This window comes from Crocodylus porosus, unplaced genomic scaffold (assembly GCF_001723895.1).
Source record: "Crocodylus porosus isolate Cpor-Errol unplaced genomic scaffold, CroPor_comp1, whole genome shotgun sequence".
Lineage (NCBI taxonomy): Eukaryota > Metazoa > Chordata > Crocodylia > Crocodylidae > Crocodylus > Crocodylus porosus.
In genome coordinates, this window is record NW_017728913.1 from 11,629,055 (window position 1) to 11,643,730 (window position 14,676).

Consider the following 14,676-nt stretch of genomic DNA (forward strand, 5'->3'; position numbering starts at 1 on the left):
GGCGGGGCTGCGCTACCCGCAGGCAGCCAGCTACTGCCGCGCGGCTGCGGCCATGAACCTCCTGCTCGGCGTCTTCCAGGTCCTGCTCCCCTGCTTTCGGCCGGGGGAAGCGCAGGGCCAAGGTAAGCGCTGAGGCGGTCCCGCCCGCACAGCGGGCGCAGGCAGCGCTGCCCCAGCCCCGGGGCCCGCTCCCCCGGGCGGCGCGGCGGGTTGGCGATGGACGGCTCCCCGCTGCCGCCCCAGCTAGGCGTCGCCTGTAATGGTTGCCCGCCGCCCGAGCCCGAGCAGGAGCGCGGCTTCCTGCAGCGGGAGCATTGTTCCTCCTACTCCAGCCCCCTCCTCCAGCAGCCAGAAGACCCCCACCCCCGCCTGGGCCATGCTGCCACTGCAGTGCCAGGGACCCCCGCGGGGCAGGCATTGGCCTCCCAGCCCTTTCTGAGCCAGAGCTTTCGCCACTGCTGGAAATTGGCTCCTGAAGGCACCTTCGCCTGCCAGGTTTACATGCCCGCTTTCAGATGTCACCCGCTTCCGCCGCTGCGTTTTTCCTATGGAAACTTTATGATCCGTCTATTTTATTTTTGCCGTTGGGAGCACAGCGGCGGTGAAAAGGAAAGCCTCTTTATGTCAGGCCTCTTAAATCCTCAGGCTAATGCAGCCCCCCCCCGGTGATTCTCTGTAGAGCCGTTCCCCCCCCTCCCCTGCCCGTTTCAATGTGCTTTGTTACTCCAGCCTGTGTGGTTTTTGTTTGTTTTTTGTAGCTATCGACCCCATCCCCAACGTGGTGGAGCTGTGGCAAGCTGAGGAAGGGGAACTTTTGCTGCCCACTCAGGTGAGGAGACAGGGTGACAGCACTGGTGGGGATGGTGGAGGCGGAGCACAGCCTCCTGGCCGGCTGGCAGTAGCACTCATGTCAGTTTGCCAAGCAAACAAACTGTGTCCACTGCACCTGGCAACAGTGCCCTTATTCTAAGTCCACCACGTGATACCTTGAGTCATGGTGGCTTCAAGTTCGTTGGGGGGGGTGGGAGGGTTGTGTGTGTGTGTGACAGTGACTGGGACTGCACCTACACAAGGTTGCTGCAGATAGCAGTGTGCGCAGGCAAGATTAGGCTGCAACTCAGCAAGAAGCTGGAAGTGATATCGAGTGACATGTTGGGAAGGGGGCTCTTGGTGTTGCTCTACCTGATTTTCTCAACAAGGATCCAGCTAAGATTCTGCAGTGTGCGTGGAAGATTTAAGTGGGGGAGCTTGGTTTTACTGCTTTAAAAAAAAATCATGTGGCTTGATCTAGATTGATCTATCCAGCCACACACACAAGTATCTATCTATATCTATATAGATAGATATCTGTACATATAGGTCTATATGGATCTGTAGAGATATATAGGTGTGTGTGTGTGTGTGTGTGTGTGTTTTGCTAAATTGCCATTGCTGTTGCCATTTATTTGTATGTGGCTGACAATTACAGTTTTGCTGGTCTGTTTATTGTACTTGTTGTACCCTATGCAGTCTTTCTTGATGATGGTAAAACTTTAGGTTGATGTTCTACCCTTGAGATGATGGTAGAACAAAACTTGATGTTTTTGTAAGTGTTTCTATGTATGTACGTGTGTGTATGTATTGTGTGTTGTGCATGTATATGTATGTATGTTAAATATATATATGTATAGTTAAGCCTGTTCTCCTGAGAACAACCTTTTCTTTGTGATGCTGCCATTCACAATGCCATCCTTTTGGCACATTTTAGCTGGGTTAAGTGTTAACATGTAGCTGCTTTGAAGAGCAGCGCATTTTTTGTTAGATTTTGCAGGAGGAAGGAAAGAAGTGTCATATTGTAAAATATATGGCCGTTCTTACAAGTGCAGAAGAATGCTAGGAGCTGCACCATAGAATTTATGACATTTGAGGTAGTCTAGTGCCATAAAATTTGTTTTAATGGGTTATGCCCAGAGTGTAGAATTGTTGTGTTCTTCTAGACTTCAAGGCACCAGGCTTACAACTGGGAAGGATCAGTCCTTGGGGACATTGCTCTCTTCTGTAAGAGGCTAATAGAACAGCGTTCCTCTTGCAAGTCATATCATTATCATATCTATGTTATTGGATATTGATTCTGGAGTGGTAGTATAAGGAAGCTGATGAAACCAGTGCTGGACTCAGAGACTTGACAATAGATGCTGTGGCTAGGCTACTTCTTAGGTTCTGGGTTGACAGCGTTTTGTGTTTGTATTAGAGTCTTACCTGTGCCTGCAAATATTTTTGTTTGTTCGTTATTTTCTTTAGAATTTGCTTGGTTTCATTTGGAAGGTTAGGTAGGGAAGGTTTATGATCAAAGATGCATAGGCCAAAAAGAGCTTTATGGGTTTTTTTCCTGATCCTAGGCTAAGTTTGCTGGGCTGACTATTAAGGGGAAAAAAATCTCAACTGTAAAGTGAGCAATCTTAATGTCAAAACACATTACACATGAAACCACACAATGACAGTACCTGGTTACTTTTTACAGTAAAGCAGCAATTCAGATATGGTAAATGTAATGTTTACTTGTTGGGAAGAGTAAGACCACTTGGGAAGGACTCTATTTGGATGGAGCTTCCTTGTAAAAGAATGACTTAAAATTAGTCTTGAACTTCACCTGACATTTATTTATTTTGCTTACTTCTGTGGAAGCAATAGGTAAAGATCAGGAGAATTTCTTACAGATTCTGCATTGGATGTAGAAAAAGAAAGTGGCCTTCTAATTTCAACTGTGTCACAGTGACTAATATGTAAAACAGTTTTGCACTGGCTTTCTTTTCTCAGCTTGAAACACTTAATAGGCTTTTACTAGTCAGATGGTAATATAATGGAGTGTCCTGGACCCATCAGCCAAGTAACAGGACACAGTCCTCTTAAGAGCCATAACCTTCCTATGTAGCTGCTGGAATTCCTCCATCATGCAACTGCTGGTCTCAGCACCTTTTTTTTTTGAGCTTTTGGCTTGTAAATATGATCATTTATAAACCTGCTTCTCTAACTAGCAGGAAGGGGGAATGAGATTGTTGTGTTTTAACCATCTTAGTCACAGACCCTCTTGGAAGGATCAGAGAGGGGAAGGGAGAGTTATTCTTTTCTGCTCACTTCCCTAGTCTCTATTGCAGTTCTCCTTCATTGTGAACAGCCTTAGTGCCATGGTTGTTTTTCATATAGATTTTTCTAAGAAGTAGCAGAGAGAAATGACATAACATTGGCAGTTTTGCTATTTGCTACACAGTTCTGAAATTACAGTAGTAAAAGTAACCAGACTCCTGGCAGTCTATATTGTTATATATTGGGTGAACTAGGGGCAGGAGTAGGTAATGAACCAACTATTTGTAGGTACAGAAGAGCAGTGCCACCTCACTTTGCATCTTGGTATTGCTTTTTTTTTTTATTTTTGGTAAATGGGAATGTAAACTCCACAGAAATCTGTTGTTCAGTGATCCCCACTCAGGGGAAATTATCTTTGCTTGCCAGTAGCGAAGCAGGTTTTTCATGGTTTTGTTATGTTTACGAGAACCCCATTTCGTAGGTCACAAAACTGAACAATACTGAGTAGGCAGAATCTAGTAAGATGAACATTTTCCTTATTTTCAAGTGCTATGGAATTCTTATTTGGAAGAAAATATTCAAATAGTGACCTTATTATGGGATGAAAAAAAATTACATTTTTCTAAAAATAAGTGCTAATGAAGACTTTAAAGACTGGAAACATCCTTGCTGCAATATGTAGTTCTTTCTGCCCTGAATACAGATACTCATCAAATGATAGCTTAAACATCTGCTACTGTGGATAGGGTTTGAGTTGGAGAGTTAGAGGTTAATATGATTAGTGTCCTTCTCAGCCATTAAAATCCTCCATTCATATCTTTGTTTTCAGAATTGAGAAACTGTAGGGTGGAGGAAAGAATTTGAATTGAAAAGAAACAAACTTTTGAGTAAAATTTCTATTTGCTTTATGGTCCCTCTCATAGCTCTTGTCTACTTGAGCTGTATCAAGTTCATGCTTTTTGCCTAACCTTCAAGGACCTGCCCACCTCCACCCCTCACATCTTTGCTTTCATTTCCCTTTACGTTCTTCTTGTTTACGCACTTCAAAAGCCCCCTCCCAACTTCCCCCTTTATATGTAAAGTATGCTTTGGAAGTCATACTTTTTTTTCTATCCTGCTCCCTTTTCTTAGAATCCCCCTTTTTTAGTTTCTGATTCCTCTGAAAATACCCACCAATCCAAAAACCATTCAGTGATGACTACCCTTTCTGGTCTATGTACATGCAGTCAGTAGAGTAACTAAGGGCAGGCAAGCAGCACACCAAAAAAAAAAATCAGCCCTGGCTGCTGATTTAGAAGGGGTGCCAAAATGGTGGCAACAGCAGTAGTCTATGTGTGTGTGTGGGGGGCCCATGCTGCTACACCTGTAGCTGGGAGCTTTGAGTCTTTGGGGTCAGGTAAAACTCTCTTGTAGCTGGCACAATCCCACACCACTCTTTGACCTCCTTGTCCAGGGTGCCAAAATTTCTATTTACACCTCTGCACACAGTACGTTAGTTTAGATCAACAGTAGACTCAACAGTGCTTGATCTTTTTTTTCATGGCCTGGCTGGGTGGTGCGTGGTCTGTCCATGGGTTGTATCTGGTGCGGGGGCAGGGGGGTGGGGGAAGGCCCCAGCTGCGTGGGGGAGTAGGGAGCATGCCTGACCCTGATTTGACCTCCATTGGAAGGGGAATGGCCCAGCTATGATCTGGTCTTGTGGGGAAGTAGAAGTAGGCTGGCCCTAATCTGGCCTCATGCTGGGAAGGGGATGTGACCAGGCTCTTACCCAGCTGCATGGGGCTTGGGAATTTTGACTGTGGGGGAAGGGTAGTAGTATTAATTGCCACGGCTTGCCTGGTGCTAAATTTCCTGACTCATGGGGAGCCCTGCAGGCCAGATGCCATGGCTCCGTAAGCTGGATTTGGCCCATGGGCCTGGGGTTGAGCACCCCGGTCTAGATCACAACCTGAGTACAGCATATGTTCATGTGCGAGCTTGTTAACATTTACTCCCATTTGTAGTTCGGTATTTAGCGCATCACTAGCATTCCATCTTCCGTCAATAATGATTTACAACCATCTCCATACCAATGTCTCTTTTTGCAGTTTATTTTGGTTTTTGGTTTTTATAATTGCTCCCTTTCTGAATCTGACTTGGACTATGGCGTTATCATGATTCCTTTTGTTCCCTGCTGCTTCTTGAAGGTCGCTTGTAGAGAATGGAAGTAGGTGGGCTCGTACCTTGTTTTCAGGCCTCTCTTGCATACTAGAAGGAAGCAATTTTTAAAATCCTCTTTATTTATAACATTGAGAATTTAGGTTATCTTGAACAATTGCAAAAGAGTGGAAAACTGATGGGATTTTGATATCACGGGGGGGTGGCTTGATTACAGTTCTGTCGTTTTTATTCACACTCTTTATAAATCTGTGGTTTTGTTTTTAATTTTCTGACAGGTATTAACTAAAACACTAGGGAGGAAAAAATCTTTAAAGGACTTACCACCTAAAATCTCTGAGTCCTCCAACATGGAAAGAAACACTGTTACAATTTTTCTAAACACAGTTAAACAAGCAAAAGGATTGGGGAAAGGATAAGACTTTATATACTGCATTTACTCGAATAGACGATGACCCCGATTATAAGGTGACCCCTCAATATTTAGATTCCATATATGGAAAATTTATAAGTTTACTATCATTTTCCAGGCATAGAATCTAATTATTGGACATTTGCCTTGAATTTGTCCCCTTCCCACTGCTACAGCAGGGAAAATTAAATCTGAGGGATCAGGTAGCCTTGTGTCTGCTTCCCCCCAGTGTTTTCCCTTGGGAGCCCCTTCCCCCTCCCATTACTGTCAGACCCTGCTGTCCTTGAGCATGTAGAAGTGAAAAGCAAAAAAAACCCCAGAACCGTAGCCTTGAAATTAAACATGGTTGTAGCAATTTGCATATAGTACCCATAGATGTAACTCAGTCGGAATTGATGCATGTTACTGTTTTTGAAACTGCTGCAAGTTTTAGCACTGGTGTTTCATAAATACAATTTTGAGTAGCACTAGTGTCGGGAAAATAATGGGACTATTCTGGCCTGAAAAAATAACAGAAGAGTTATGGAAGAAATATGAGGCATTACCAACCATCTTCAATTATTTTTAAAGTGAGTGGGCTTTTTATATGTGGTCACATTTGTACTAGCTGATTTGGCTAATTAGCCCCCACTCATGACTGGAACTGGGTGTTTTTGTCACGAATTCTGGGATCCTCCAAAAGTTTGTGCATATGAGGTGCAGGGCAACCTGGTTCAACTTCACTTTGTACAGGATGGGACCACACTAATCATATGTGCCAGGCTGAGAGAGGGCGTGCAGTTTGCTCACTGTGGGCCATGTGTTTTACAGTCATGCTCAGTGTTGACTCCATTTAATCAATTTCATAGTTGGTTTTGATTGCAGTACTGAGCACATGCTGCTTTTGGCAGCAGTTTAATGACAGACAGTGGGTGCATCTACGTGTTCATTAATGCGCTGTAATTGGTGTTAACTGCGTAGTAGCGCAGGAACATTTTTTTTTTTGTGATGCTAATACACAGCAGGCTAATTCTTCTGCACATTAGCACGTTTTTTTTCATGCTGTGCCAATGCACAGTAGAATCAGTCTACTGCTCATTAAGTGTCACATGTAGATGTGCCCGGTGTATTAAATCAGATTTCCTTGTATGCTATTATAAGATGAAGGGCTTTTTTCCTCGTGCCTGGGGAGGGGGTTGGGTGGGAAGGGGAGGGGAAACCTCATCTTGTATTCAAGTAAATATGGTATGAGCACAAAAACCTGGAAGGGAGACACAAACATGACTTGTTTTCCTTGTCAGGTACCTTCTGAAAACAATGTTAGCAGATTATTAATGTAGTGCCTCCTTAAAGCTGTAGTATAGTCTGGTAATTACTTCCAGAATTCAAAAAATCAGTGGCATGCTAATTAACAGTTTGCAAGGAAATCCTAAGGAGGGAAATAATTCCTCTTTGCTACCTCAGATTTATAGGGGGAATGTGTTCTTTTCTAAAATGCTTTCAATTACAAGTAAATCCTGGGTCTGGATATAAATATTGAAGGCCATGAATAAATTATCAAAGCTACCTTACACTGTGCTTTTTCTTTGGACTCTGAGACATTGCCAACCATCTGAAGTTATTTTGAGGTGAGTGGATTTTTAAAAATATTTTGTCACATTTGTACCTATGGGTATTAGAGCCCATTGAGATTATCTGTCAGATGTTACAAGTATGAATTTGACTTGATTTACAGGTGTTAGGAGATTTCTATAACTAGTGATTTCTCATTACACTTGGCATTTTCAGGCTTCTAGAATAAAAATGGAGGAAAATGGAAATGCAGTATTATTCATCCAATGTGATCATCAGCAGCTGGAATTCCAGCTATAACTCTGCCTATTTATTTCTTGTTCTGTTGTCCCTTTTCATGTGTCCTGAGTTTTTCTTTTCCTCTTTTTCCTTGGTGGGTTCTACTTTGGAACTGTATTTGGTAAGGCATCATTCTTCATTCCCTAATATTTTTCATCTTTTCTCTTTTCTTATTTTATCCATAGATCATATACTGGATTTCTTCTGTACCTCTTCTGTGACTTTTTCAGGCCAAAATAGTCTTATTATTCTCCTCAGACAGTTCGGACATGCTTCTAATTTATGCACACTTTTAGACAACAGCATTTGGGCCTGTAGAGTAACACATTTTTTATGTTTGTTTTTGTAATTTAACTTCCTTTGTTTTTTGGTTTTATGTGGAAGATGAAACAGATGTTTCAAAATGATTCAGAGACTTGGTTTGGTTTACTGATTCTGATGTCTTTTCTCACTGTCTCAGTTTGCTATTACTCTACTGTCCGAATCTGTAAACTCTTCAATGTCCTTTTTTCCATTGTTATTGAATAATGATTGGGGCTCTTATTTTCAGTGTTGAGACTCATTAATTCTATTTTATGTTACCTGTCTCTTAGGTCTGATTTTTATACCAGTTTCTATGAGGAACTGATTTTTGGCATGTCTTCCTTGTTCCTAGATATTTATTTTTATAATCAATTAGAATAAGCCATGAACCAAGGGTGAAAACCTGTCTTGGATACAGAGGAGTATTGGCCATTTGTTATTAATGCCCTGATTATTCTCAGATCTTTTCTTCAGTCTACAGAATGCCAGATGGTAAGGACCTGATTTGAGTTCACGTTGTTTAATGAAATGTCAGGAGTTAATAAAGTTAATCACCATCCCTGAAATTACATGTGTAACTGAAACGTGGCTCGATAGTACTGAAATTTATCTTTAGCTCAAACATATCCTGTTATTTAAATACAAGGAGTATATAAGGTTTTCCACTTTAAATCAGGATTCATCTGAGTGTATTTAGTTTTCATCAGAGTCTGAGACTGACTTAAGGAAGATACAACTTTGTGTTTCTCTCTGCAGGCTGCTCTACTGCATCCTAAAGTCATTGTCTGAGCTTCAGGAGGTGTGTGTACATGAGACAAGTACTAGGAGTAGACTGATTAGCTCTTCAGTAAAGTCTTGCGTCTCCATGTGCAGGGCTATTAGGCTGGAGTAAACTAATAAACTTGTAAATACAAGTACTAGCCTAGTGTGGAGTTTTTTATTCTGCAGCACCTTATATAGACACTGATGTGGCTGACTAGGGCATGAGGGTGCTTCAGTACAGGTGCTGCCTGCTGGCTAGACCCACATTGGAGCACCCTCAAGCCCCAGCCAGCCACTCCACAGCACATTGAGCCAGGTCAGAGTGGTCCTGGGCTGGCAGGCTGACCTCCTGGGCCCCCTGCTAGCCAGGGCTACTCCGACCTGGCTCAACATGCTGCGCTTTTGGGTACCTGTGTAATCACAGCACCCGGGAGCAATAATATGCACATGTAGATGTTCCTAGGGAGTGTGTTAGGGTGATTGAGACTGGCTTGTGCAGGGAATACAGAGGCTGTCCTCTCTTAGCTAAAACCTGATAGCTACCATATGCCTGTGTGACTCTCCCAGGTGCTTTCTAGCTTAGCACACAACTGTTTATGTACAGGATGCTGTTTGGGATCCTGTTAATGGGCACGCCAAATGCTGGTAACTAGTTATGCTGATGCTGAGGAGGTATCAGCTTAAATAAAGAATCCTGACAACTATCACAGCGTTTTCTGTTTTCCTTTCCAAGCAAAGTTTAGGGAAAGATTGTAGAATCCTCAGACTATAACTGTTGTCAGTCTTGTTCTAGGCCTACGTATGGAGTGAAGACTGCCCTGGATTCATTGCCTAATGGTTTGCTTCTGATCGTGGACAAAGATTGGATGTGCATCTTCTGCTTTTTAAAAATGACTAAAAGATGCTTTAAGTAATATTACCCATGATTTACTTATCTGCTGATGCTAGTAAAGATAGGTGGCATTGCTCTACAGTGGTTGTCCTTCCCTCTTTTTTGAAGATCTGGTTAACTGTTCTAAGCAACTGTTCCCATCACCTGAGGTTCTTTCCTGTCCTCTCAGCTTTCCTTGCTCAATGGTCTTGTGTGGTTGGGCAGACACGGGGTGCCTTCGAGTATGTATGTAGGTCATACACATCTAGTAAGCTCCCATTTCAGTGAGCCTGGATACTGTAGGTGATTGCCTTTTCTGTTGCCTAACCAAAATTGAAATGTGATTCAGAGGTAATTTTTTGGGATGACTTTTTAATAAAGGTAGCATGGGACAACAAAGGGAGGACATGATAGAAATAACCTTTTCTGTTGATTTTGGTGAGTTTTCCTACTTTTTGCCATTCAGGTTTACAACGTTTGTGTCTTTTGGAGCCTGCATCTACCTCTGTTATAGCTAAGGAAAACTAATCACTTGGCAGGATGATTGTGACCTTTTCTGAAAACAGTCTCATTAAAATTGTTCTTTTCTTTCATCAGTGCAAACTGAGTTGCTGTAATGCATTCTGTTTTGAATTGCACATTAAAGCCACTTGAACACTTCAGCTGGTAAAACAAGTAGGCAGCTATAGTCTAAAAAGGGTTTTCTTCAGGGACCTTACTCGCTTCTAGTCATGGTTCAAAGTGTCTGGGTTTGAACTGCAAACTGTCTCAGTTTGTTTCCTGTGTATCTCTTCATTCTGCTTCTCTTCTTGCATCTTATTCCAGCAGTTGAGAGCAGCTTTGGTGTTTGAACTTACAGTCCCTAAAAATATTTGTGTACTTCAGGGCCTGGTGGAAGGCCCTGTTATTAGGAAGCTGTTTCCTTGCCTTTAGTCTGTAAATGCGAGTTTGGTGAATTTCAAGGCATTCCACAGTTTGCTTCCTTATATGTTGGCCCGTGAATACATCGAGGGATGGCAAATAATTTGAGTAGCAATGATTTCAGTCTTTGTGTTTTGGGAATTTCTAATGTTAGTGTTGGCCTATCTTTAATTTTTTTAATGCTTTTAATAGATTGAATTTTGCGTGCTCTAGAGCTCCTGATAAGTTCATGTGTTTAAACTAAAATAAGTAAATTAGAACCAAACTTGGGAAAAAAAATAATAGTGGAATGGCAGAAAATCTGAAATCTTGGATACAGTTTGTTTATTTACTTAAGCGTGGAGGTTTTTTTAATGCCTAGTGGAACCACTTAAATATCTTTATAATTTGTAACCTTTTAAAATAAGTTCTTAATATATTCACTTCAGTAAGATTAGGCACAAGGGCTCGGTATACACATTCAGAAGCCCCGAGGTAGAGTCAGAGTTATGCGGTTTCTGCAAGCAGCATAATTTAGATCGGTAGGGAACAGAACACACACTCACTCCTTGGTGAGGGTGGGGGTGCAAATCTTAGGCTGGGTTCCACCATTTTTAACTCGGTCTGTGTGCTGAACTTCTGTTCTGTTACAGATTTTGTGTGTTGAACCTCTGTTCTGTTTGGGTATAGACCAGTTTTCGATCACTTATACCAGTAAAAACGTAGTATCTGTACCTGGCCAAGATGTGCACAGTATTATAATTCTGATCACCTCTCTTGGTATTTTTTTCTGTTCGTTAGGTTGACTCTGAGGAGGATGTGGAGGAATATCCACAAGAGCAAAGGTAAGCAAAGTCCAAACATGAACGTTATAGCTCATTCCAGTGTATAAAACCACTTTACAAAATATTGAAATGTTATTGAACAAAAATGTTCTGATTCATTGTTTAGATTTATTAATATACTTTTCCTGGTTCTTGGCATGGCAGTTACAGCAGGGGTTCTCAACTTTTTTCTTCCTGATGCCCCCCCTAGCAAAAAATGTCATGGCCCACCAGTGTCACAGCAACTGTTCTTCATATCCAGTATGCAGGGCAGGGTATAGGTGAGGTGTGGGGGTGGAATGAGGTATAGGTGATGTGTCTCTCCAAATTTGTGGGGTCCCATAGTGGGCACATAACTTCAGCCTGGCTGAAACAGCACAGATAGGAGCCATCTTTGCAGCCCATCAGGTAAGACCTGGCACAGGAGGGTAGAGTGGGGAGACGAGACTTGCTGCTGCTGCTGCTACTGGGACCCCTGCACCAGCTGCACTGCTAGCAATGCAAGGAATAACAGACTGGGGGGTTCCAGGGGCATTCTGCTCTTGCATTCTCTTGCCTTCGGTCGCTTGCATGCCAGGCCATGGCTCTGCCTTGCTGCCCTGGCCCAGCTGCTGCCACTGTTCTCCTCAGGCTGTGGCTCTATCCTCGAGGGGAAGTGAGGTGAGGGGTAATGCAGACCCCCTGAAACCTGCTCGTGGTCCCCCCCCACTGCTGGGGTTGCAGATCCCCAGCTGAGATCTGCTGAGTTACAGCATTAGGAGTTCAATACTAATATAAACTTAACTGTTATTATTGAAACTAGAAAATAAGATACAACCTGCATAAGACAGAGGTAGAAGTTTCTTTTCCTGCTTTCTTTTTTACCTTTTTTCTCTCAAACATATTTAATTATTTTTTTGCAAAAAATAGTAAAGATTTAGACATTTGTGAACTGGCTTTGTGTACTTTTCATGGGACTGGTTGAATTAGGAATCAGCCTTAAATCCCAATGGCAAATTATAATATTCTCAGTGTTAACATTATCCAAATGCTAACACGCAGATATTAGTGTTGGACAGAGTGAATGAGTTATTATAGGGAGAAACCTTGTTGCTTTCTTACCATAGTATCATGAACTTCCAGTTTTTGAAAACAGATAAATGATAAAGTACTTAGAAAGTGCAGTCATCTGTAAGGGTATGGGATCCCTTATTCTGAAGGATTATATAATATCTGTAGTATTTATAGATTGACTAAAAAAATTGTTTCCTCTACTACTTGCATATCTACCAATAAAACAGTTCCTTCCTTTCATATAAGTGTGGGTTCAACTTCCTGTGACATCTAAGTCCTACAAATAATGCAGCTTAAAATAAACCTACTTTTTAAAACTTATTGTAACAGTGATACGATAGCTGTGGTTGTCCAGAAACTTGCTTCCTCTAGCCCATTGCTAGTGAAACACAGAACTTGTTAATTATTTGTGGGGTGGCTTCACAAGACAATCTCTGTCTCGTAATTGAAAAGAGTGTCTTTTTTCTCTAATGTCTTACAGAATGACAAGAATGGTATTAGTAATATAATAACAGAAATATAGAGCACTACTTGCAGTTTCTACTGGTGTGCTGTGTGTTTCATAGTCTCAATGTGTAGCTGCTGTGCAAACTGCTTCATTTGGTAGGCAGAATTTCAGTCATGTTTCCTGGTAGAGAAGTAGGAGTCAAGTCTTCCCTTGTTATTCAGGCAAGTCTTTTATTGATGATAGTGTGTGTTTTGCCTGAAAATGACTAAAGTTGTTTTTCCGCCTATGGTTATACCTGAAGCTTACTAAGTTTTTTTTTCTGCATAAAGTTTTCAATGTATATCTAATCAAGTTGTCCTTGCTGGGATGTAATTGGGAGCAACAGTGCCAAATGACATAAAGAAGATGTTTTCTGTGCTTCTCATTAGTGGCCAGAAACATAAGCCTTAAAGGGAAAAAATTAATTCCTGTTTGTTTTCTTTTGAGGACAAGAGTGACTCTGGTCAGAGTGCAGTACTGGTTTTCCTTGCCAACCACGGTTTTGAGTATCTGCGCTTCAGAGAAGGGGGTGGTTCAGTTGAAAAATATACCCCCCACATCTCCCCTGGCCCTGCTCATGCCTCTCACTCGTCCCCACAGCCCCTGCTCCCCCAGCCCTGCCAGTTTTCCCAACCACAGGAACCTCTAACCCCTGTGGTTGGTGAGGGAAACCTGTAGTAATACAAACATTGTTGAAACTCCAAATCATTTGAGATTTGTGATACAATGCAAGGACTTCAGCCAGTTTAACCATTCATGTTGTTTAAAATATCTCAATGACCAGTCCATTTCACATATGGACTCCTGTTATGAAAATATAATTTGTCAACTTTACTGATACCTGATTGAAAACGGATGTCAGCGACTGTTGTGCTTTGGTGCTGCAGGAGGCTTATCTAAGTAGTTCTTGATTGGCTCTTGATGAGTCATTTAAACTTTTTTTTTTGTATGTGCTACTGCATGTGAAAGTTATTTGGACATTATAAAGAAGGGCTAGAAAAGAGTTTGGAAAAATACTAATCAAGTAGAAGTCCCCATTTTACTTGTTTACTTTGTTTCCAGACAGACTTTCATTCGTTTGGATTATCCTGTTGTATGCTGAACTTCTGGGAACTTATTTGCTTTTCCTATAGCAGAGTGGACAAGAGCCTGAAAGCTGCAGTATGTCTTATTGATTTGCTGGTAGCACACTTTATCGTGCAGTCAGCAATATACTGTAATAAAGATACAGCAGGCAGTCATGAGGAAACTCCCAGAGCACTAGAAGCAAAATTAACTTCGTTCTAAAAGTAGCATGTAGAACAGAAATTAGTGCTGAAGGTGAATATATAGCAGTCCCCATGGTTGAAGCAAGCAGAAGGGTTCAGCATCTTGGGACATATGCAAAAAAAAAAAAAAGCCTTATGTTATCTGTAATTTTGAATTCTACTTTAATGGGCTCTTTTGGGAGCTTGTTAATCTAATTTTAGAAAGAATGTCACTAAAGCATTAACAGTTTGTTAACTGACTTCCTGTACATGTTCATCTTGGTATCATCCATTTCAGATGTTGGTGTTTTTTTGTTTTGTTTTTGGGTGTTTTTTTTCAAATGTCAGGAGCACAGAGGAATGGATTTATTATCCTTGTAATTAAGTTCCCACATTGGCTGAAGCGGAGACCATTGGGAAAACAAGAACATGGAGATGGTTGCCAAAAAACACTGTTTTGTCATAAATTTTGGAAAGAACCTTTAATGGATAAGTCAGAAATGGATTGTTTGTAACTCTGTAGGCTGGCAGTAGCTTCAGTGAGATGAGAAAGGAGATGGTGCTAGTTGCCTAGGTTACAACCTCAGATTGGAGACTTTGGTAACTTTCCTCTTTTTTGGCTACCTCAGTGGGAGTCAAGGGTAGGTAATGATGCCAGCAAGGAGTTAAATAGTTGGATATATTATTTTGGACCACACTTTTCAAAATGAAAAGCTTTGCTTCTTTGGAAAGGACCTGACATGTGATTTTGAGTTTCTTTAAAAAAA

The 14,676-nt window shown here is 41.6% G+C and overlaps 1 protein-coding gene across 3 annotated transcripts in view; it reads left to right on the plus strand.

Annotated features, from left to right (window-relative positions):
- Positions 1–6: 6 nt before the first annotated feature.
- The window catches only part of KIAA0922 (KIAA0922 ortholog), a 117,741-nt gene continuing 103,071 nt past the window's right edge, over positions 7–14,676 (plus strand). For all 3 annotated transcript variants that reach the window (XM_019534497.1, XM_019534496.1, XM_019534498.1), the window contains exons 1-3: positions 7–122; positions 759–829; positions 11,100–11,143. In XM_019534497.1, the coding sequence (XP_019390042.1) occupies positions 53–122; positions 759–829; positions 11,100–11,143 (185 nt within the window). In that variant the 5' untranslated portion in view covers positions 7–52. The remainder of the gene's footprint in view (positions 123–758; positions 830–11,099; positions 11,144–14,676) is intronic.